Genomic DNA, 22,708 nt, shown 5'->3' with positions numbered 1-22,708 from the left:
TTTTCGGTTATATACCCTCCGGTTTGGACTCTCAAATACTTGGTGAAGGTTGTCACACTGCTGAGTGTCTCTACCAATGCTGGAGGGATATAGGTTCATGCATGTTCTCCCAAGATGCACTCTGTTGAGATAATCAACATTTGACGTGGGGAGAGCTTCATAGGCATTACAGGAAAACTCACTGCCTGGAAGACCGGTGTGCTTCTCACTGACCACACTGCAGCTCGCAGGCTCCTTGCAAGTCCCGGGGTCACTCAGCCAGTCGAGAGCCTAAGCTTGGTGGAATCCCTGTCACAGCCAGCTAATGACAGTGAAGTACCCCCGGAACTGGCAACACCCAAGCAATTGGTCTTGAACTACAGTGCCACTGGAGAGCGCTAGAACATAGCTTTTTTTTTTTACCTGGTTGCCCTTACCCCTCATTCAGACCTGTTGAAGATATACTGTAATTGGTAAATGCCTTTCTTGACCACTCCACATAATTTCTGAAAGGAAAACTCCTCTTCCAGCTTTATTGAACAACAATTGGGAGGCAAACTGTAATGAATTTGCAACGTGATAGAGTGCCCCTGATACCATTGCAAGTAACTGTCACTGCAAGGTATTTGCATATATATATTTTAGGCAATAGGCTTTCCTCTGTGTTTCCTGTGTACAGTATAGAGCTTGCCAAGCCCTCCACTAATTAACTGCCTGCTTTGCTGTGAGCAGGGAAAGCCCTACAGACACTCCTGTGTTTTTCTGTCTCCTGGAAGCTAGCAGTTAACAGCCAGCTTCAAGCCTAGGAAAGCCCAGTCTTTGTCATCCCCAGGCAGGTTGAGCTACTGTGTTTTTGGTGCTGTTTTTGTGTGTCGGCCTCTTCCTCCAGAAAGAACTGTGTTTGCGCCAGCAGTCTTATCCCCAGCCTTCATGTGGCAGCAAGAGTTGGCAGCCTGAAAGAAGAACAGCCCTGGCCATGACTAAAGCATTTCAGAAATACATCATCAGATGTAAAATTCGTTTTGATTGGTAACCAGTGCAATTTTGTGTTACACCATTGACTGCAGTTTCCTCCTTAGGTTAAACACGTGCGATGTAGCAAGTACATAACACAACCTCAAGATATTTGTACTTCTCCAGTCACGGTGCATTGCCTCAGGGTTCATGTGAAATGCTTTCTTTTTACTGTTTTGTCTAGGTTGGAGCTCCAGGCATCAGTGGAGACATGAAAGCCTTTTTGAACACGAATCAGAACCTTGTCAGAAGTAAGTAGTAATTGGGTGTGGTTGTTTAATACTGTGTCGGGTCTGCTGTATATCCGTAAGGCAAATTGCAGTGATGGGTACAAAAAGACGTTGAAGGCAGAAGGCAGCATATTTACTGTTCGATAATAAAAAGGAACAAACTCTAAAATGAATGTTGTATTTTGTGTTTCGCCGATCTGTTTGCCCAGTGCTCAGTTCCACAAGTTTTCATTTTAGGTCGCTGTTGTGTTCAGATTTCGCTTCCTCTGTGAGTAGGTAAAACAAAATTGTTGTAGTGTTGGTTGAGTCAATTTTAACTAGAGATAATTTAAAAATGAAAGTGTATTAATTTAATTCTCATATTGTGGAGTACTGTACTGGAAGTCCTTCTTTGGATTTCTTCTTTAATAATGTGGCGAAGCCTGTGTGATAGTACTGTACATACTGTACATGTGAGCAGTAGTCTGAGCACGTGGCTTGGGTAGTTGCTTACCCATAACGGCCAGCCCTGCGGTTCAGCAGAGTAGCAGAGTTATGGCCGGTGTGGGCAGTGTCGGGAGAAACACCTTTTGCTGTCCGTGCCAGAAGTGATAAACTTGTCAACTTTCAAAAGGGCAGTTATACGAGGACAAGTATGAAGTTTAGCATGGGTTACATTTTTAAAGCTGAGTAACCTGCATCAATTTTTGATTGTGGAAATAGCAGTTCAAATCATCAGACATGATCACTAAAAATGTGATGTAAAGGGTGAATTCTTTTACTATTTTTAGGCAAAAAATTGGAAGGCAATATTTGTCTGCTTTGTCACTTGAAACAATAACAGTGTGCCAGAATAAAATATTCACTGCAGGTACAGCTCTATATCTCAGTGTCACGCTATTCGCAAGTACAGGCTATGTTCCTGGCATGTGTGTGCAATACACTGTTGTGTCATGAGTTGCAGCTCTTCAGGAACCTCAGCTTGTGTGATGGCATAGTGGTTAGCACTGGTGTTTTACAGCTGTAATGATGCTGGGTTTGATATGAGCCTGGTGAATCGACTTTATTAGTATTAAGAACAGTAACACCAAATACAAAGTGAAGACAACATTTCTACAGTATATTTCTATTCACTTTCTGTACACTGTACACTTCTGACACTTTAATCACTTAATAGTATATATTGTAAAGCTACGGGGTTCACATGGGCGCCCTCGCCACTGCCGCATCAGGTCGGCCCCCCACCGTCATGGACTCAAACCCGGGCCTCCGGCGTCACTCAACAGGGACCCAGCCTCTTGAGCCAAAGGGAAATCTCCCCTCAGCCCAGCGGCTGCGGCCCCTGCTATTCACAGGGAAGGGCGGTGATGTCACCGCTTTGGTAAGCCAGCTCAGCTCTCGCAAGCAATGGAGGCCGTATGCGTTACAGTATACTAAGTCTGAAGGGTCTGGGTTGGTCTCGGAGTTGGGTCAGTTGGTTGTATTTTGTATTTGACTGGTGTATATGGCGATGCCTTAACTTACATATTTGATTGTCTTGCTGACACTGTGATATGAGCTGTGCTGTATGCTTACAAATTACCAATGGAAACCAGGATACAGGGCTGGCCACTGGCTCATATTACAGGTTTGTAGTCTTGAAAAAGGTCGAAGGTTAACTTGTGTGTATAAGATGTTTTATTATAGCAATATATAGCAGTCCAATTGTCAATGACTACTTATGTACTGCAAAGAGAAGGTTGACCTGCTTTTCTTCTTTCATTTACACTTTTAAACTGCACAGTGGATGCTTTAGTTTTTCTTTTGCAAATTCAGTCTGTTTACCAAAGCAGGCAAACCAACTGAGACTGATCTTTGAGCTGACAAACCAGTTGAGACGGACTCTGGAGAATTTTAGTATTATTAGTCAATCTGCTGCTCACTTCTCTGATCCTGATGTGCGATGGAGCAGTTTTGGGTGAAAATTAGATTTATGTGCTGCTCTTCTAATTCCTTTGTACCTCTTAGTTTCAAAGGGCTTTTTTAGGCACGCAGAATTTTGTACCATTTAAATTTAACAAGAAAAAAAATGCAATGTTTCTTTTTAAACTTTGAGTTTAAATCAGCTCCACACTGCACTTCATTTAATATGTAAAAAAAAAGGCCACAAAATATGAAATGACAGCTGGCCTGAAATATCTCTAATGTATGTAAATTAATTCATTTGTCTGTAACAAAATGTGCCTGCTGCAGTTTCTTCTTCGTACTAGAAAAGTGGGCTTCGGAGCTGGGTGTGTGAAAAAGCTGCACATGTCTTGAGGGATAAGATTTCTATCTGTGCTGGGGCCTGGTGTTGCTTCAGTGTGCATGCCTGCCTGGCCTGTCACATGCAGGTCTTAATTTTTATCTCTTGCCAAAATGCCTTGTACTACATTAATGCCCAGGAAATTAAAAATCCACGTCTTGGTTTTGCGGTTTTAGTGTGAAGCGTTTTGCGTGCAGCCAGCATATTGCTCTGTCAATGTGATGATCTACTGTATCTTATTAAAAAACGTATCCAGTGCATTAAAAGCGATAGTTTCTTTACCTACAACAACTGAATTTTGTTACTGTGGGGTTCCATTCTCATTCTGTGTTCATCTCTTTCAGTTCAGCATTCTGTTTAAATTTAAAAGAAATCATTCATATCACATTGATATCAATAATGAATAATTGTATTAAAGTATTTGAACATTTATCAGTTTGTGTTTTTTTTTCTAAAAGTACAACTATACAAAAAATTAATTTAAGCGTAATTAAATTAAACGGTATATTAGTGCTTGATCAGGCTGTCTTAAAGTCTCTTAAGTTTGCAGGCATGCTCTCAGGCTTATTGAAAGTACCACAGTACAGTATCCTGCTTGTTTTCAAGAGTGCTGCTCTACCGTCAGCATAGCCAGGCCAAAGCAAGCAATAGAAGAAACAACATGAGATTCCATCCTTCTCTCTGGACACATTAAATCTGCATTCCTCTGGCTGTGTTGAAGCAGGCAGAACAGTGAGACTGTGGAGACATTGATCTTAAGGGAGGGCTTTGTGAATGGTGTGTGTTCAGACTTTGTTTGGGTAGCAGATGAATGTCCTCTGTGCTCTGCTTTCGATGTCTGACTAAGTCTCAAGTTTCCATTGAATGGTAACAAAGACAGGAGAGAGTCTGGTTGCTGCTGCAGTGAGTGAGGGGCATGCTTTCTCAGTTCAGGTAAATGAAAGCTGTTTTTTTACCATCCTGATTAACGCTTTGCATTTTCTCTGCCAATTTCCAGTCACTTCTGGGCTGTTTTGACGCTTCAAGATTTCTTTTAAGTGTGTGTCATGGTAAGGTCTGTACCATTCTGAAGTTTCAGTGAGACAAACTGCATGCTGTCGGGGGGGAGGGGCAAAGTTAGCTTACTTTGTTGCTAAAATAATTGCAAAAAAACAGCACTTCATTTAAAAAGATGAATCACTTTCTTTCTCTCTGGTGCAAAAGGAAAGTGTTTTTTTCCCCAATATTTCTTGTGCAGTAAAAAGCTGAGGATCATATTCTAGAAGTGGTATACCTTCTGAAAGTTGAACAGTAGAACAAAGTGAAAAGATGTAAGATTGTGGCTCCTAATTATAATGAATATTGATTATGAGACAAAGCCAAATACATATAGCTATGCATCTTAACCAAAATGTAGATGATATGTCTTATATTTTGCATTGAAAACATTTTTGTTCTGCTTCTTCTCCTTTTGGGATAAATAGTAAGAGGACTGTTTCTAAAAAAAGTTAAGCTGGAAGTCCAATAGAAAATTTCAAATGTAACCTACACTAAACCTTTACTACATTTTCACATAGGAAAGATCCCCTGTGTTTGCCTTTTCTGAGAGATTAGTAAGTTGTTTGTTGCTTGGCTTTTCTATTTCATTTTTATTTTGGTCCATGTGTAGTGTAAATAAAACTTCTGATCTTATAGCCTTGCCACTTGTAGTAGGCTAGGCTCTTTTTATATAAAAAAGGACACTTGTAAAAAGCAGCAACATTTCACCTGCCTCCTCTCAACATGAGTTGCCCCGTGTTTCTTTTTGATGAAGGCATGCCATGCGCTGCCTGCCAGTCTGGAAGTGTGTGCAGTGGAACTGTGGTCAGCTGTATTCTAATTAAGTTGAGCCATTGTTTGTTCATGAAGAGGCTGTGCATTCCAATGCTTTATGGCTCTCTATCGGGCTCACTGCAGGAGTGTGGGTGGCACCATTTACTGTGTGCTGCTTGGGGCAGAGCCTACCATTGTACTAGTGATGTACTGCCTGGAAAAGTCCAGTGTGTGAATCCAAAGTGTTGCTGCAGCACTCTGGGTTTTCTGAACAGTCTGGCCCATCGTGATGTTTCAAAGAGCAGTCTTTGGTTTGCCCTCGGGATTATTGGCAGTGATTCCAGTTGTTTTGATGAGTTACAGTGTAGGAATTCTGCTAGAATTTGAGGCGTTTCCATTCTCATAAGGGACTGCATAATGGTCAAGGCACATAGTATCAGCATGTCGTTTCCATGTATGTCCCAATGGGTTTTGTCTTTCACCCAGGGAATGGGGATGAACTCTCATAGTTTGAACAGGGTGTTCTGCCAGTTCCTGCAGAATGACGGCTATGACAAGGCAAACAGGTTATTGTGTGTTTTCACAGAACTTACAGGTTCTCAAACCCAAGGAAAAAAACCTGGAGGCCTGGATTACATTTAATTTCAAGGCCTATCAATAACATTGCGACAACGTCTTTCTAAACATTTTTCTTTTCCAGAGTCCTGTTTCCATTTCTTCAAAGATCCATTTCTTTTGATATAACCAGTATCTCAAAGCCTCTGTAACCCTCCGTAAGTTCCCAGCTATAATCTCTTTCTTGGTGGGACTGTACCAACATGATACATAAAACTTCAGATAGATATTGCAGATAATTTATAAAACAGATGTGACTTGAGATTAATCTGAACAATAGAACAATAGAAATTGTAGAATGCTTTTTATTGAGAAGCAGAAACCTCCTTCATGGACATTCCCTCCTCTTCTCATTAAGATGTACTTAGAACCTTTTAGGTTTTGACTTCTTGATGTTTTGTTTTACAACATCTGGCTCGGCTGTAGCTTGGCTCAGTGTAACGTATTCTTGTGGTCTGGCAGGAAAGACTTTGGTGATGAGGTGTTAAGATGTTGTAGTGTCTTACACTACCAGCTGGCATCCTCTTCTGAAAAACTAGTTTTCCCAGTAACAACCCCCATGTACAGTATCTCTCTCTCAGTAAACATATTCAGTCTTTGTATGCTGGTTAAACCAGTTTGAATGTCCAGTCCAATTTTTGACTGTTTTAATCACCATATCCCATCATTCTTTTTTAAATATCCATGGCATTCCCCTTACTTTTTTATTGTTTTTACCTTAGTCAGACCAGTGCAATCACCCATTTGATATATAACTGTCAGTGTAGATTTTATAAAATTCCTTTGCCCCAAGCTATCGATCTGATTTTACCTTGGTGTCTACAGAAGTTTCCTCTTCTGTATTAGATATCCTATGTGTTGTATGTAATGGGGAAATACTGGGAAATAATTATCAGCTCATTTTTCTTAAAGTAGTTTGCAGAGCCTAGAGGGTGAACAATGCATCAGCAGCTACTGTAGGACTTTGTTTTGATGGCTGTCGTGAAAGGCAGACCACAAGGAGGTGAAGTAACTTGCTTATGGCAATATTCAGTGAGTCAGCAACAGCTGAAGAACCAGGAACCTCCTGGCAGCAAACACTTTTTCTTAACTCTTGGACGTAGCATTATTCTAGATAAGACTGACCCGAAAAGGAGATTTAAGAAGCTCAGTTCACCAAAAAAAGAAAATGGAAAACCTGCTGACTGATTTGTTAGCTAGTTTGCCTTTAGGTTTTTATAGCTTTCTCCTTAAGGCTATGTGGAACATTTTAAGACAGCTGTTCTTTTTAGCTTCAGGATAAAAAAGGAAGTTTCTGTGCACTGCAAATCCCATTGAGGGTGGAACTGTGTGGCAAGTGTCCATTGGAAGGAAAAATCACTTCAGTGCTTCAGTACAGAACCCTGAACTGTAACTGCTCTCCTCCAACCAACTCGAAACACACATTCACCATAAAAATGTAGTGCCGGCCAGGCTGTTTTTCAAACAGGTAGAGCCACTGACCACCATGGCTTTTTTTCCAGCTTGTACTCCACTTTCATGAACTCATCAATGTCATTCGTCATGTGCCAACACAGAGTGAATGAGTAACACAGAAGGCTGACTGCAGTTGCTCAGATTCCAACAATACTAAGCCTTTCACTTAAGCATCTGTTGCACTGATCATGCCGTGTAGGCAGTAGTTGACACACTGTTAGATTTTTAGGTGTGGGTGGATTTCTCTTCAAAATTAACTTCAAAATGTGAAGCTAGAAATCTTAACCTTCGTAGTGGTTCTTGGTTTGAATAATAAATATTTTCTGAAATGCGTAACCCGTCGTTTGATATTATTTTATTCCATACAATTTGGTCTGCACACAAGCTTGATTTTGTTCTATAAAAGACAAGGTGGATGATCCAAGCATTTCAATTGATTGAGTAAATCAAATTTATCAGTATTGTGCAGCAGGGGTATAAAGGCAACATGTGCTTGGTTTGTTTTACATTCTTTCTAGAAAATAATGAAGATAATGGACTAAATTAGACATGCGCAAAATACATTTAATCTCAATATCACTCAGAATGTGTTGGAAGTAGGGGCAGATGAGGACTTCATCATAAAATTAAACAATCCCATTCCCTTTTTAGTATAAATATCCTTTGACCTTTGTTTGCTCTCTCACAGAGTGAAATTCTGTTACCTTGGAACTTTAATAGACTGCAAGCTAAATATAAAGATCTAGTGGTAACAAAGACAAAGAATATATTTTCTAAGGAAGTTGCATAATTTTGATGTTAACTTCAAGCTTTTGCAAGTTATTTTTTATTTGTATATTATTACTTTTATTATTATGTCTTGTGGTACCTTGATCGTAAGTAATTTGACACAATTCAGTAAGTTTATTATTTTCACTCTGCGAACTCTGAACTCCTGTCGTAACTCTCTGTCTTGCACACAAATACAGTGGTGATCTTCTATGAATCTTGTAACCATTGTGTTATACAGTATGTTAACAGTTTATCGTGATTAAGATGTATTTTGTGGTAGAACAAGTGAATTAGAGTCAATTTGTTTTGTGTAATAGTTTAGTTACTATAGCAAGTCATATTGCTATTCATATAGTTTACCCTGAGTTGCTGTGATCACTATTTTGAATATTATAATAAATATGAATTAAAGACTGGCTTGGTTTCTTCGCAACTCAAACTAAGCTCCGTGAATACCAAAATTAATATCATAGTAGAAATCATTAGTGGAGGCTTTGTGTAAATAGTTGTTGCTTGTACCATAGAGTTTGTAACTCCTGATAGCCTTACAGTTTACACAGCAGTGTAAATATTAGAATTATTCATATAAAATAAGCTACAGTGACTGATGCATCAAAGCTGTCTGTTAGAATGTAAAATGTCTATTAGTCGGTTGAACTCCAATCATGAATTTCAGATACTGCCTTCAGTTTAGCTCTGGCAGCAAACCCATTTATACTAGTGCTACTGTATGCCTTTTAAGCAAAAATGTATTTGTTTTGAAAGCCAAGTATGCCCGGTGTTCATGTGATTGTGCATATGTATAAACACATTTCACATTTGAATCTATTTTAATTGTGTGAATGTATGATATTTGATACTTAGGATGCTTTTTCAAATGGGGCTTGTATCCCTAGGATGAATTTTCCCACGTGACATCACAAAGACAAAGCCAGAGATTTGCACGTTCGACTTGACTAGAATGAAGGTGTCAAATTCTTCACACATCAGACAGACTGGAGGCATAGGCTTAACGTGTCGATAGTGATCAAAGCACGCAATTTTGTGTATCAATTGATATCTCTCTTTCTTCTTATTATAGTTTCTTTCCTGATGTTATATTTCAACTGTTTCTTCTGCAATTAGAAAGGCCAGGAAGACATGGAACAGTGATCTTTCTTTGACTTCTTCACGACCACCCCCCCATCCCCACCACTTCCGCTGCTTCTAGTTATTAATAGTGTCTATTGTTTCTTGCAGGTGATATTTCAGTGGTAGCTGCTTCTAATTTCAGTCCCTCATCAAAGATCACTTTAGGACCAATAAACGTGAATGTGGGACCCCAAATGGTAAGTATTAATTTGGAAGTCTGGAAACATCATTCAAGGAGCTATTGATATATTAGATATTTTAATAGGCCACTTTAATAAACCATAAAACATCATTTTTTTGTAATGGTTGTTTGTGGGAACTTATTTTGGAACCTTCAAGCCCAGGCATAAGTGCTGGCACCTTTGGTATACTGGAACTCACGGCTTTATGAAGTGTAAATAATATTGTGTGAATTTAAGTAGTTGACAGTGATGACTGTTCCTTATTGAGCCCCCTTCATAATAGCAAGGTGTCTATTGAAGAGACAGTGTGTAAGATTGTATTTCTGCAACTCCTTGGACTTCTGTAGAGTAGCAGAAATACGTCAATGAAAATGGTGTCCATGATTCAGTCTGTAAATACTTGATTGTAGTTGTAGTTGCAACTGATTTTTGTCATGTTTGCATTTAAACTTGCAGTTAATGGAAGCACAGGGTACTGTAATACTATAACACCTAGGTCACATAGTAGTTGATTTAATATCTTTATTGATATTGTTTCTGCAAAAAAAAAATCGAAACATAGTTGCTACAGTTTGAATGCAACAAAAGAATTGCTATTTAAACAGTGTTAAAGTGCATTTAATTTTCTTTAGAATATTCTGTTGAATGCTTTCCCCTCCTGTGATAATGGGATAAACTTAATCAAATGTAGGCTCTATGTTGTTTCTGGTGAAGTTTCAGAATTAGAAAGCATGGCAGTAATAAAGAGTAATGTTGGTGATGACTTCTCTTCATCTTTTTTAGAACCCGTCAGTAAGAATAATAATGAATGACTTAAAATTAACCTGGTTGTAGGAAAATTACGTGAAGTAGTCTTACAGCCATTTTTTAGCTGTGTTGATAATTGCTTAATTAATTGATTGTTTCTTAACGGATGGCTCTGTATTGTCACTGATCAATTTCCATTGACAATTTCATCAGTTTCAATGAGAGTTTGTGACCTTTCTGCTCGTGACACTGTCTCTCCCCCTCTCCAAGTCTTGAGGATTATTGCAAAGAAACTGCTGTGCACAAGCTTCACACTGACAGCTTTGGTAGCTGATGGCCAAAGACAAGGAAAAATGTAAATAAATGTCACGTTCTTAATATTGGGATCACTCGACTCACTCAACAGACCTGATATTGTTCGGAGTATAATTTGGCTTGATGTAACATTCCCTGCATGGTATATTCCATTCAGGCACGGGGGTAAAAATAAATCTTTGTACATAAATTCTGCTTGATTTATAAAATCCAGTTTTCTCCCTTGCAGAGTGAATCATAATTTCTCTCAAGGGCTTTTCCCACAGCCTCAGATAGCATGCTCTGTCAAGCATACTTGCCAATTTACCAAAAATAGAATCTGTGGATCCAGTGGCTCATTTGTCACATGAGGCATGATTAATGTTTCTTTAATTTTAATCAGCAGATTTATCTCCATTTTTACGTTCTTAGGATCCCTGGGGATGGCAAAAGCATAGAATCACCTCTTTTCTGTTTTAGATTGTATTGTCTAACATGCTGAAGGATTGGAAAAATGGAAGTTCTTTCACTGGGGAAGCTAATGAGTATTTTACAGTTCTCTCCGGAAGATTCAGTATATTGCAGTAATTACTATATAAATTTAGCAATATTGAATCTGTTCACTTTTGAAGCTAACAATAGTATTCACGCTCAGGAAAATTCAGTGTATAGTATTAATTATTGTATAAATTGTGTATTATTGTTAACAATAACAAGGTGGTGCTGTAGTTCAGAAAACGTAACAGCAGGTGGCAGCATGGGACTTGAGAGCATGGTAGCGTTATTCACACTGGGCACCTAAGATGATAACGTTCAATTTTTTTCATTTTCTAGTGACATCTTGTTTTTATGACCTGTTACTTATATTTTGTTTACTTGTAGAAGTTGAGGATAAATTAGTCCTTTCAGATAATTAATATAATGTATCTGTTTTCACCTCATTATCACTAAAGATAAGATCACTTTATTGGCCATATACAGTTTCTTGCATTAGGAATTAGTCTTTTCGCATGCCTCAGCTTGCTCTCCATGAGACACAGACACACAGACAGGGAGAGAAGCTTGGGGTCAGAGCACAGGGTCAGCCATTTATACGGTGCCCCTGGAGCAGTTGGGGTTAAGGGCCTTGCTCAGGGGCCCAACGGAGTAGGATTCCTCTGCTAGCCGCGGGATTTGAACTAGCAACCTTCCTTGTCTCCACCCAAATAACAGAATGACACTCAAGAGTTTTCTTATTGAACTCATTTCTTGCCGCATGTCTGAAAATTGTATCTGCCCTATTGTCTGCAGCTTTATCTAACATTTAAAATGCATTATTGTAATTTGTTAAAAAAGCATAAAACAATTTAAATTGCTTGCATGCTTAATGTTATTTGGTGGGTTGTCTTGCCATTTGTTTCTTAGTTTTACAATTTTTCTCGCTATTACCAACAATTTTGAATCTAGTGGTTTAAAATATTGTTGTGCTGAAAATTAAATATTTGACTTAATCTTTTAAAAAAGGCAGAAAAAGTTTGTTTTACAGAATGTTTTAAGTAAGGTTTGATTAAAGTATTAATGTGCTTCATAGGAAGAGTCTTTACTCAACATGGGTCTGTCAAGCCTAAATAAGCCATATTTGTACAAACATTATATAAACATATACATGTTAGATATTATACAATATTATATTTTTTCATTTATAGTTCCTGGAAATGTCTTTTATTATATAACCCTGTGTTCGGACAGCCGGTTTAATTTTTTTTAGCAGCAACGTCATTCATTGACATCTGCTAGTTACACGAGTAGCCCTTGTCCACATCATTCATAACTGAAAGACCGAAAACAGTCTGCAGAGTCCTGGATGAAGCAATCTTTGCACATTTAAAGAGAAATGTTTGGGAAGTGGTTTTAGCTAGGTTGTTGTGTTCTTTTATACAGACTGATCACATCACCTGTAGGGAACCTGTAAGTACATTACCCCTACTGCACAGAAGCAGTACTTTGACAGTTCACCTCAGGGAAAAGATGACTTTGATCTGTTGCATGAACCGTTTGTGCAAAGAGAATTTTGACATAACTTTTGCTGAATGAAGACTAGTCTGTAGTGTGCACAGAAAGGGACTTGGCTTCACTGTCATTATCCTGGCCTATATGTGCAGCTGGGATTGTTAAATTCTCTATTTTGACATATAATCTCAAGTGAAGGCCCGTGCGCTCCATTGCGCTGCTATACACAGCAAAACAACTTAACCCGAGGCCAGACGTGTTTTTAATAGAACATAACATGCCATGATGGACAGTATATTTAAATTCCTGGAATTTTCTAAATCATGCCTGTAAAACCCTTCATATACTTTATGATCCCATAATTATTTATTTATGTAGACGCAAACATGGTGGCACTGTGCAATCAGTCTCACTGCGGTTGTTCCAAGTCACTGTTCTCCTCCTAGGCTCTTCTCTTCATTCAATCTGCCAGGAATACTATCAGTTCTTTTACACCCTGTAAATTTTCACCTCGTGGCTGTAAAAATAAAAAAACAGGGTGGTTTGCAGGGTATTGGCATATGTTTGCTGTTAATTGTATTATGTGCACAGTCTTCGGTTTTCTTCCTTTGTGATGTGAATAATCGGATACTCTGTTGCATCCCTGAAGCCGTTGCTCAGTTCCTCTGCTTCAGGGATAGAATGGGAAATGCTGACCTGGATACAGGAACTTTAATGAGCAGAGTCTTTCTTGCAATACTCTGGACACAGGGGGTGGTGTTTAGGTGGACTTCTCCAGTATCTGCTTGTCTGCATGTTTCCAGAAAAGCTTGATATTCAGAGCAGACATGTTTCTGTGTGTATATCATACAATCCTGTACAAAAGCCTAAAAATGTACTGTATGTGTAAACTATACTGCATACAGTTTACACATAAACACCTGCATACGATGGGGGCATGATAGTTGGCATTGATGCCTCACAGTTCTGGGGGTCCTGGGTGCAATTCCAGCTTAAGCAATTCATTTGTTTAGCTCACTACATCAGATACATCCCACTTCAACTAAGTGTGACTGGCTTTTTAGAGCTGTCCCTGCAATGGGATCAAGGGGATGAGCAGCCCTTTGCTCTCAATTCTCAGCTTTTACTGTGCGTACTGTAGGCATACAGTTCAAGTTATTTTAATGTACATTTTTTCTATATCTGTATACTGTTTATGTACACATACATTAGTGTACATGTATATTAGTAATTAATTGTTTATATGCATGTGTACAGGTTTGTGTGAGCCTATACCGAATATATTGTTTCGACACTTACAGAGGAAATGGGGATAGGTCAAAGTATTGGTGCTTGGTTTTCATTCTAGAGGCAAACAACAGCAGTCAAAGCCGAAGACTGAGGTTTTTTTAGCGGAAAGGTGGTATATATTTAATCTTACTCTGCAGAACAACAAGTTCTCACCATGGATTAGGTGAGATACTTTGCTCCTTAGCACAGCATGTAGAAAAAACAGACACCAGACACATCTACTGTAGCTCACCCCAGGACCTGACCCAAAATCTTAGTCACTGGCCTCGATGACAACTAATGTCAGTACAACTAAGAATCCAAAAAGAAAATTGATGGTTGTTGGAGACTATTTTCTCTGGAATACAATAACTGAGACGCGCACCAGAGACCGTGAGACAACAGTGCTCTGATTTCTCCCTGCAGCTAAGGTGCTCAATATCATCTATAGTCAGCAGGCTCCTGGTTAGACTGGGGCAGCCAATGACCTAGTTGTTGTTGTCCATATGGGCACAAATGACATTGGTATAAACTGCAAGCTTTCTCTCCAGAGCAAATTCAAATAATTTGGCAACAAGCTAGAGATCAGGACTAAATCAGTTGTGTTCCCAGGAATCCTACCAAATCTGGGCAAAGGTAAACGGTTAAACATGTTAATCCGTCGACACATGGGTGAGGACATTGTGTGGCTTCAGCTTATTTGGCTACTGGGAACCTTTTCCCTGACAAAGGCCGTCTGTACAAATGTGAGTGATTACACCTAATTACACCAGTCTCCGTGACGGAAAGATCCAGAAAAAACATAAAGACACATAGCCTGGAACGGAAGGGCAGAGAAGCCAAAGAAAATCCAAAAGGAAGTAGTGCTGGGCACAACAAGGGATTAAATTAAATGCTTATACCTTAGCTACCACATCAGCAAACAATTATGATATAATTGGGGTCACAGAAACATGGCTAAACTGAAGTGATGGATATGATTGTAACACTGAGGGATAAACGCTCGTTCAGATAGACAGGAAACACAGAAGAGGTGGATATGTAGCACTATATATCCAAAAAAGTGTTCAGGTTTAGGAATTGAAACTAGAGCAAGAGAATGACACATTTCTTTATTAAGTAGTGTTTGCATATAAGAGACAGAAGTGTTTCGGGTACTAGACGCACTCAAGATTAATGAATCTCCAGGGCCTGATGGTATCTTACCAGTTGTGTTCAAGGCAATGAAAGATGTTATTGAGAGGCCACTGGTCTAGCTCTTCCAGCAGTCGCTTAAGATAGAGGCACAGAGGTAGAATCCATCCATTAAAAGAGAGAAAAAAATGACCGAAGTAATTAACAGACCCATTGGACTGACTTTTGTTACATGTAAGGTTATGGAAACAGTTATTAGAACTAAGATAGTGGATTCGTTCTTTGGACATAATATTCTAAGAAATAGTCAACCTATAATCGATTTTGAAATGGCAGATTGTGCTTGACCATTTTGAGAGTTCTTTGAACAACCAACAATAGTAATAGATACACACAGAAATTATCATGTGGTGTATTTAGATTTTAAGATGTCTTCTAATGAAGTTCTCAAAAAAGATAAATTCTTAATTACAGGTAGTAGTTTTTCAGAGAAACGTGCAGATATATTGAGAATTGTTTAATAAATAGCAAAAAGGAGTACAGTTAAAGGCCAAATGTGAAGGGGTGATGTAATTAGTGGAGTACCACAGGGATCTTTACTAGGACCAGTGTTATTCCTAATTTACATCAGTGGTCTATTATTTTGGTTCAGTTAGTAAACTAGTCATGTTTGCAGATGATACAGAAAAACATAGTAGGATTAGCAAATACAATAGAAGAAGCTGATAAAATTCAAAAACTTCTGAATAATATGCAAGCCAGGGCATACACCCGGCAGATGATATTTAATGTATACATTATGAAGTGCAGGGGTTTGTACAGGAGTATAAATGAAAACTAGAAAGTTGGAAGTGTGTCAGCATGTGTAGGCTGCAGAGGGACAGGTCAAGGTTTATTCCATGCTGTAAGGAAAAAAGGAGATAGACAACATTTCGGCTGTGGAGCCTTCTTCTGTGCCTCTTTTCTTTTCCTTTATAATCCTGTTTGTTAATTAATTAATTGCTTACACTTATATAGCGCTTTTCTGGACACTCCACTCAAAGCGCTTTACAGGTAATGGGAACTCCCCTCCACCACCACCAATGTGCAGCATCCACCTGGATGATGTAATGGCAGCCATAGTGTGCCAGAACACTCACCACACATCAGTTATCAGTGGGGAGGGGAGCAGAGTAATGAAGCCAATTCATAGATGCAACCTTAGTTTTTCCTAGGAGGTCTTCCATCCAGGTACTGACCAGGCTCACACCTGCTTAGCTTCAGTTGGTTGCCAGTTGTGAGTTGCCGAGTGATATGGCTGCTGGCCATATTCCTTAAATGTTCCTTAAATGTAAACGTAATGCAAAATATGAAATAGGAGCTAGAAGAGACTTCTTATGAAAATGACTTAAAGTTTCCACGTTGTTTATTTACAGACAGTGTGGAGATGCAATGAAGAGGCAAACAAAATGTTAAACTGTATAGTGTAGTATAAGATGACCAGGGGAAGGGTCATTCATAACAGGTATTTTCGGAATGACCTACTTAATATACTCGATATAGACCTAAGCAAAATGGCCGCCAAGAAGAATCCGCTGACCCGTATATGGAAAGGGTCTACCCTGAGAACTATGCGACTCAAAAGGGGAGATCTTGGCGAGATTAGGGGTAACAATGGCGATACGAGCAGTCCGGTTCCATAACTGGAAATATCAAATGGACAAGCCCACTAGATCTCAAATGTTTGACCTGTTACATCTGGCAAAGAAATGGCTTCAGCCTGAAGAACTAAATTCTGGACAAGTGATAGAAAGAGTGGTGTTAGATCATTTCGTGAGGTAGTCACACCTGGCTTCATCTCTGGTGTCCTCTTGCCTGGGTTCAGACCGGCTAGGACAGTGGCTGGCTACATGCCCCTCTTCATGACTTGACAAAAACAAGCTGTCCTGAAAAAATAAAGTGGACAGAAATGGAAGAGATGGCCTTTCAGGACTTAAAAGCAACGTTATCTTCCAAATCTAGTCCGTAATTCGTTCTCTTAATCCTGATCCGATCCGAGTTCCAAAATCCGTAATAACACCAATCCGCGCTGTATCCTATCCACAATCTGCAATCCGAAACCATAAACCATATCTCCTTTCAGTAGTCTGTTATTCTTTAATCCGATCTTTAACACAATCCTATTTCCTCTCTCTTCCTCCAAACCGCATTCACCTTATCGGCTTCCACCCTGTTCACTGCCTCCGGAGCATTTATATTTCAGTTCCTGATGAAGCTCAGCTGTGTCTCATTGTTTCTCAGGGTAGACCCTTTCCATATATGGGTCAGCTGATTCTTCTTGGCGGCCATTTTGCTTAGGTCTATATCGAGTATATTAAGTAGGTCTTTCCGAAAATACCTGTTATGAATGACCCTTCCCCTAGTCATCTTACAGTAGATTTTAAATCAAGTGAGGTTATGTTAAAATTTTAGCATGCAGAAATACTGTATAGTACTAGTAAGGCCTCAGTAAATATTGTGTATACCTTTGGTCACCACATTATAGAATAGATATAGCCGCTATGGAATCAGTGCAGAGAAAAGCAACTGGTTGCATTCTGGCACTTAAAGGAATGCCCTGCACTGACTGAAGGAACTAAACCTTTTTAGTCTTGATCACAGAACACAATGAGGGGACCAGATAAAAGCATTTAAACTTCTCAAAGGCATTGAGAAAATCAGTGTAGTAGATGTCAACAAGGGAAAACTATGTGGAGAAGCATTTAGAATTGAGAACAGGAGAGACTACTTTATGCAAAGGGTTGTGGGAGTATGGAACAAGCTAACCAGCCATGTTGTTGAACTTGATACCCTGGCTTATTTCGAGAATCAACTGGATTACATCCTTGGTTCAATTAGATCCTACCTACCAAAATGTGCTGGACCTGCAAAATTGCCTCTTCATTTTTAATTTGTTCTAATGTACATGCTAATTTTATAAATAAAAAAAAGATATGCATATGAAGGTGTTGTGTTTGAATGTATATTTTCAATGAAAATCTCAGCTACGGTATTGTTCCATAGGGCCTCAGTGATTTGGTTAGCCCAAAAATCTGAGTTATTTTAGAATCCCTTTAAGTGAAATGTCAAGTGTGAGTCCTCGGATTTAAGTTATTCAAAGCTATTTTACAGACCATGTAAAATCCCAAGCTACAGAACGCATTAAATAGCTGGGTATTTTTTTTCTTATCCTGTTTCTAAGCAACAAAAATGAGCACCATGCACTGAGCTTTTCAAAACCGTCAAGACTGGCAAATTAAGACACAGAAGAGCTTCTGTACAAAGGAGAGTCTGGATTCCACATCCACTCATCTTCCTGATGTTCTTGATGATGGGGGCTACATAAGTACACTTCCAGCAGTATTCTTCAAATAAAGCAGGTCCCCTCCTACATTTGTATAACTTAACAACCTTAATGTTAGAACAGAATTATTAGGTAAGACCGGAGTGGAGAATGTGTACAGGTCCTGGCTATTTCTAACTGCTAGACAGCATTGCCTACATGCAGACATGATGTGCTAATCCAAATTAAATCCTTTGAGCTATAACTAAGCTGTTCAGCAACATGAAATGACATTAGTGGCTGATGAACTTACACCTCCTTATGTAACAGGTTAAATCAGTCAACCACTGCACTTCCACAAACTGCTTTACCGCACGCTGTGAGCGCTGGCTGCAGCGGCCAGGAGCGGAGTGTGAATCTGCCCTGTGTGTGGTGCCAGTGAGTGCGCTTTGGTGGCAGGAAGATATATGTATCCAGAAGGAGGTGGTGGCAAAGTATTACTTAATGTTCAGTGCTTTGTCTTGTCTAATCAACTGACTCAACCTAAAATTTTAATTGAGTTTTAATGTATTATTGTAAAGTTTTTTTTTCTTTTAAATAACACCGCCTGGTGAAGCACTTTCTCCCCAGCAAAATACTCCTTTGAGTCCCTGGTGTACGTGATTAAACTGTTACATGAGAACTCGAGTCTCCCTGCTAGAGCCTTGACAGAAAAGAGACCCTGACACAGCTGTCTCTTCATAATAAACTGGAAGGGGCTCTGATCTTCGTGTTTGCACACGCGGCCTTTTTAAAGAGAAGTCTGTGCTTCTGTCAGAAGGCGATTGAAGATGTTTCCCAGTTGCCGGCAGGGTTATTTTGCTGAACTGTGGGAGGTTTTTTTCCTTCCCGTTTTGATTTCTTGAGTTTTCTTGGATTTTGCAGATCATAAGCACGCCTCAGCGAGTACCTAACTCAGGGAGCATCCTCATCGGGAGTCCGTTCCCCCACACGCCCGCAATGGTCACCCAGAGCCGGCTGACGGACTCGACGGAATGGGCTTCAGGGTGAGTGTCTCTGCTGTCTTCCCTCCCACAGCCCTCACAGCGCACTGGATAACAGCAGACCGCACGACTCTACAAATCCTCCCTAGAAGCATTCATTCCTTAAATAAGCCGAGTAACGTGCCTTTACTCTTTGCGCTCCTTGGGCGTGCTAAAAGGGCCATGCCCCTGTGATTGATAGTGAAAATCATTATTTGATGCAAACAAAAAGATGAAGCTTATTTAGACTGGGAACATTCGCAGAGACATCACCTGTTCTTGTGGAGCAACAGAGGACAGACCTTTTTTGATCTGCCGCTCTGCTAATTCTTCAGTCACCCCTCCCCCCCCCCCCCCCCCAAAGCCAGCCAGCCAGCTCCCTGCTTTCATGGAGGCATCTTGTCACTCCAGGAAATGGCCTTTGACAACCCCTTTTCACCAGCCAGGTCAGGGTCGGGTCATTGTGGATAGAGCAGATGAAACTGCAGTGCAAGACGAGGGTCGTGTTGTGGATGCTCATGTGAGACTTTGCACTTCACGTGATCTCAGATCAGAAAACAAGCGCTGTTATTCTCAACTGAAATGTACAATTTAACTACTGCCACGTAAGTGGCCAGCCTTAACCACACCTCGCATAATGCAAAGTGCTGAAATAGAATTTTCTGGCTGTCCGAGACTGTCCAGGTGAGCTGTTAGATGCTCATCTGTGTAAGTGATCATGCAGTGTAGTTACTAAAATCTAAAAACAATCATCTGTGGATACGTAGTGAATGTTTTATGCTCGTTGAAATCAGCGACCCCTTCTTTGTGGTCAAAGTGCCCCAGTAAAAGTAAATTTAGAAATTATTTATACTGTGTATACATGGGTCTGGGAGAATTCAGTCTGAATTAAAGAGATTTAAAAAAATGTGGATGACATGCCTTAGAAGCTTTAAGGAAATCTACAGGAAGAAAAGGACAGCTGCTACTGTCAGCAGGAAAAGAGAAAGAATGGGTTTCTTACCTGCAGTCAGCAAAAGCTATGTGTTGTAAATTGAAAACTTCAGGTACGTCAAGGAGCATATCACTCTAGAGCTTGTGCCCTGCAATTAGGGGAAGAATCCTGCTGTGGCACATGTAAGCAGAAAAGATTTTCCATGGTATGTCACCGGACATTAAAATCTCGTTAATCCTAAACAGGGCTGATGTTTCTGTATTTTGCTCTCAGAATTTTTCTGTTAAAAATTCCGAACTTTTAGTTGACCTCATTCTGTTTTCTAACTCATGCACAAGTAGGTATGCTGAGATTGAACTTAATAAAGCAACAGTCTTTGAATTCACAGCCATTTGCTTATTTGTGAATGAAGAAGCGTTGCCTTACCTTTGAAGTGTTCATATTGCTTGAATGGGGTTCTCTCTCACTGCAGACCCTCTGATTTAATCTTCACTGCCCCCATTAAGAAACATCCGCTATTCATTAGGCTGGCTGACCTGCTGTTCTGATCCATAACAGAATTAAAAACTAGTGGGAAAGTACAATTTAAGACATTGTTAGTTATATTTGGCTCCCCTTAAACTTTGTCAGTGTAAACAACATACATTTAGATTAATTGTTGAATTCCCAGCTGGAGGATAATAACATTGAAGCTTCAAACTTGCCATTTTTTGCCTTCACTAACAATTTTGATTGACATGAGGAATAAAAGCAACTTCTTGTGACACAACAATGTAGGCAGAAAGCAGACCGTTGTCATAGGGGTCCAAAGGTTTTCACTTTATAGTTTTTTTATGTTTATTTGTATATGCGTTGTATTTTGAATAAATGTATTTATCTACTTTTAGGGCCAGAAAACGGACCCATGATGTGGAATCTGACTTTTCAGACAGGTGAGTGGCTTGTAACAGTCTGAAATACAAAATGTGTTGTTTACTCACTGTGTATTTTGGAGAGGTTGTGTAAGCAGGTTTAAGATGTTTGTGGTGATCACAGCCTGAGGTTAGTAATCTGGGATCTGGGTCAAAAATAGGAACTGTCTGTGGTTGGGTCTTCTCCTTCCGCAGTGTGACGCAGTAAGAAGTCATAATCATAGACAACCGGTAGTCACTCATTACATCTAAGCAATAATTTATTCCTCCACTAATAATTTGGTTACACATTTCTGCAATTTCCTTAAAGATTATGGAGGTGTCTGGAAATATGTTGTGACGTTTTGTTCTGTTTTGAATGTAGGATTTTTTAAATGTAATTATTAGTTCGTTCGCTCCCTGGAGTGTCTAATCACAAAAGAGATCTGTATGAAGTTGTGACCTCATTAGACTAATATGTTCCCCTCTTTTCTCTTTTTTTATAAGCATAGAATATATTTTTTGGCTAAATAAATACACCTGATTTGGACTTGCCATTTTTTTCCGGTGCATGGTTAACATCTTGGCCGTCTCAGTCTCTCTCAATGGGGTACTAAGGAAATGTGGGTAGCCCACCTTCGAGCCACTCGTCTTTTAACATCTCCCCGGCTGCACATACAGAACCGGTGCTGGAGGTGCAACGTTGAACCCCCTGCACCGGTGTCATGAGAAAAAATAATGAGCTCCTGGAGAAAAAATATCAAGAGGATCAAAAATGATCTAACTCATTATCACTTATCATGTTTTTTTAATCTTGGTATCTTTATAATACAACACCTCTTGGATTGATTTTTGTTGAATTATATATTTTAAAAAGAGCACTGCATTCTTTCTCGCACTTTTGAAGGAAATAGTGTCTGGCTTTAAGCGTGGCTTAGCCTTAGCTACTGCAGCCTGAGACGGGCGAAGAGTTGGAGTGTGTTAGGCCGAGAGTACCCTAGCAACACAAGCCAAGCTGGTCTTTGTTCGGCTGGCGACCGTGCTTTGACGTGAGGCTTATTGAGGACCGAAGCACATTCCTCTATTCAGGCACCAGGCCCGGGTTAAAAAGAAGAAAAACATTTAATTGGTTGTACTGTAAAGTGGTCCATCGTGGTACGAAACAAAGGTTGCGATTGTGGTCTGAATTCTGAATTAACAGGAACTTTGAGTTTTCCTTCTCACCTGAAAAGGGAAAAGGCAAATTTCTCCGTGTTTCAGTTTCTACACAAAACATTTTTAAAAATAACTGGGGAACAACCTTAAATAAAGCCATATTTTTATGGCTTCATGGCATCTGCGCATGGAGATGTAAAAGAGTCAGATGTTGTATTATTTTGGGTCTGAGGGATTTTCAACTTTTTTTGGCATGTTTTAAAAAAGACTTCCCTTCTCCCACCTATGATTTTTTAAAATCCTGTTTTAAAATCTAGATGTTCACCTAACTAAGATGAGGCTACAGGTGCCGCAGATCCGAGCAGCTAATACAGTTTGTTAAAGTTGAGAACTAGGAAATGAAATACAGTGATGGGCACTGAGTACAAACTGCACAAGAACAGAGAAAAGACGGGTCCAAGAGAAATAGTGCGAGTACACAGCCCTGTTGTAAGTCTGTTTCGGGGCATGTGCACATGCCATACAGTGCTGCTGTTGGGAGT

At 39.6% G+C, this 22,708-nt stretch overlaps 1 protein-coding gene across 5 annotated transcripts in view; it reads left to right on the top strand.

Annotated features, from left to right (window-relative positions):
- The window catches only part of tfdp2 (transcription factor Dp-2), a 41,105-nt gene that overhangs the window by 6,334 nt on the left and 12,063 nt on the right, over window positions 1-22,708 (top strand). For 3 of the 5 annotated variants that reach the window (XM_088912841.1, XM_088912839.1, XM_088912844.1), the window contains exons 3-6: window positions 1,178-1,244; window positions 9,358-9,446; window positions 19,090-19,211; window positions 21,009-21,053. In XM_088912841.1, the coding sequence (XP_088768967.1) occupies window positions 1,178-1,244; window positions 9,358-9,446; window positions 19,090-19,211; window positions 21,009-21,053 (323 nt within the window). Of the gene's footprint in view, window positions 1-1,177; window positions 1,245-4,348; window positions 4,420-9,357; window positions 9,447-19,089; window positions 19,212-21,008; window positions 21,054-22,708 lie in introns of those variants that run through there. The other 2 variants (XM_088912842.1, XM_088912843.1) reach the window with 2 other exon arrangements.

The sequence above is a fragment of the Atractosteus spatula genome, chromosome 4, assembly GCF_055471065.1.
Source record: "Atractosteus spatula isolate fAtrSpa1 chromosome 4, fAtrSpa1.hap1, whole genome shotgun sequence".
Classification (NCBI taxonomy): Eukaryota; Metazoa; Chordata; class Actinopteri; order Semionotiformes; family Lepisosteidae; genus Atractosteus; species Atractosteus spatula.
This window is presented reverse-complemented; position numbering and strand designations above follow the sequence as displayed.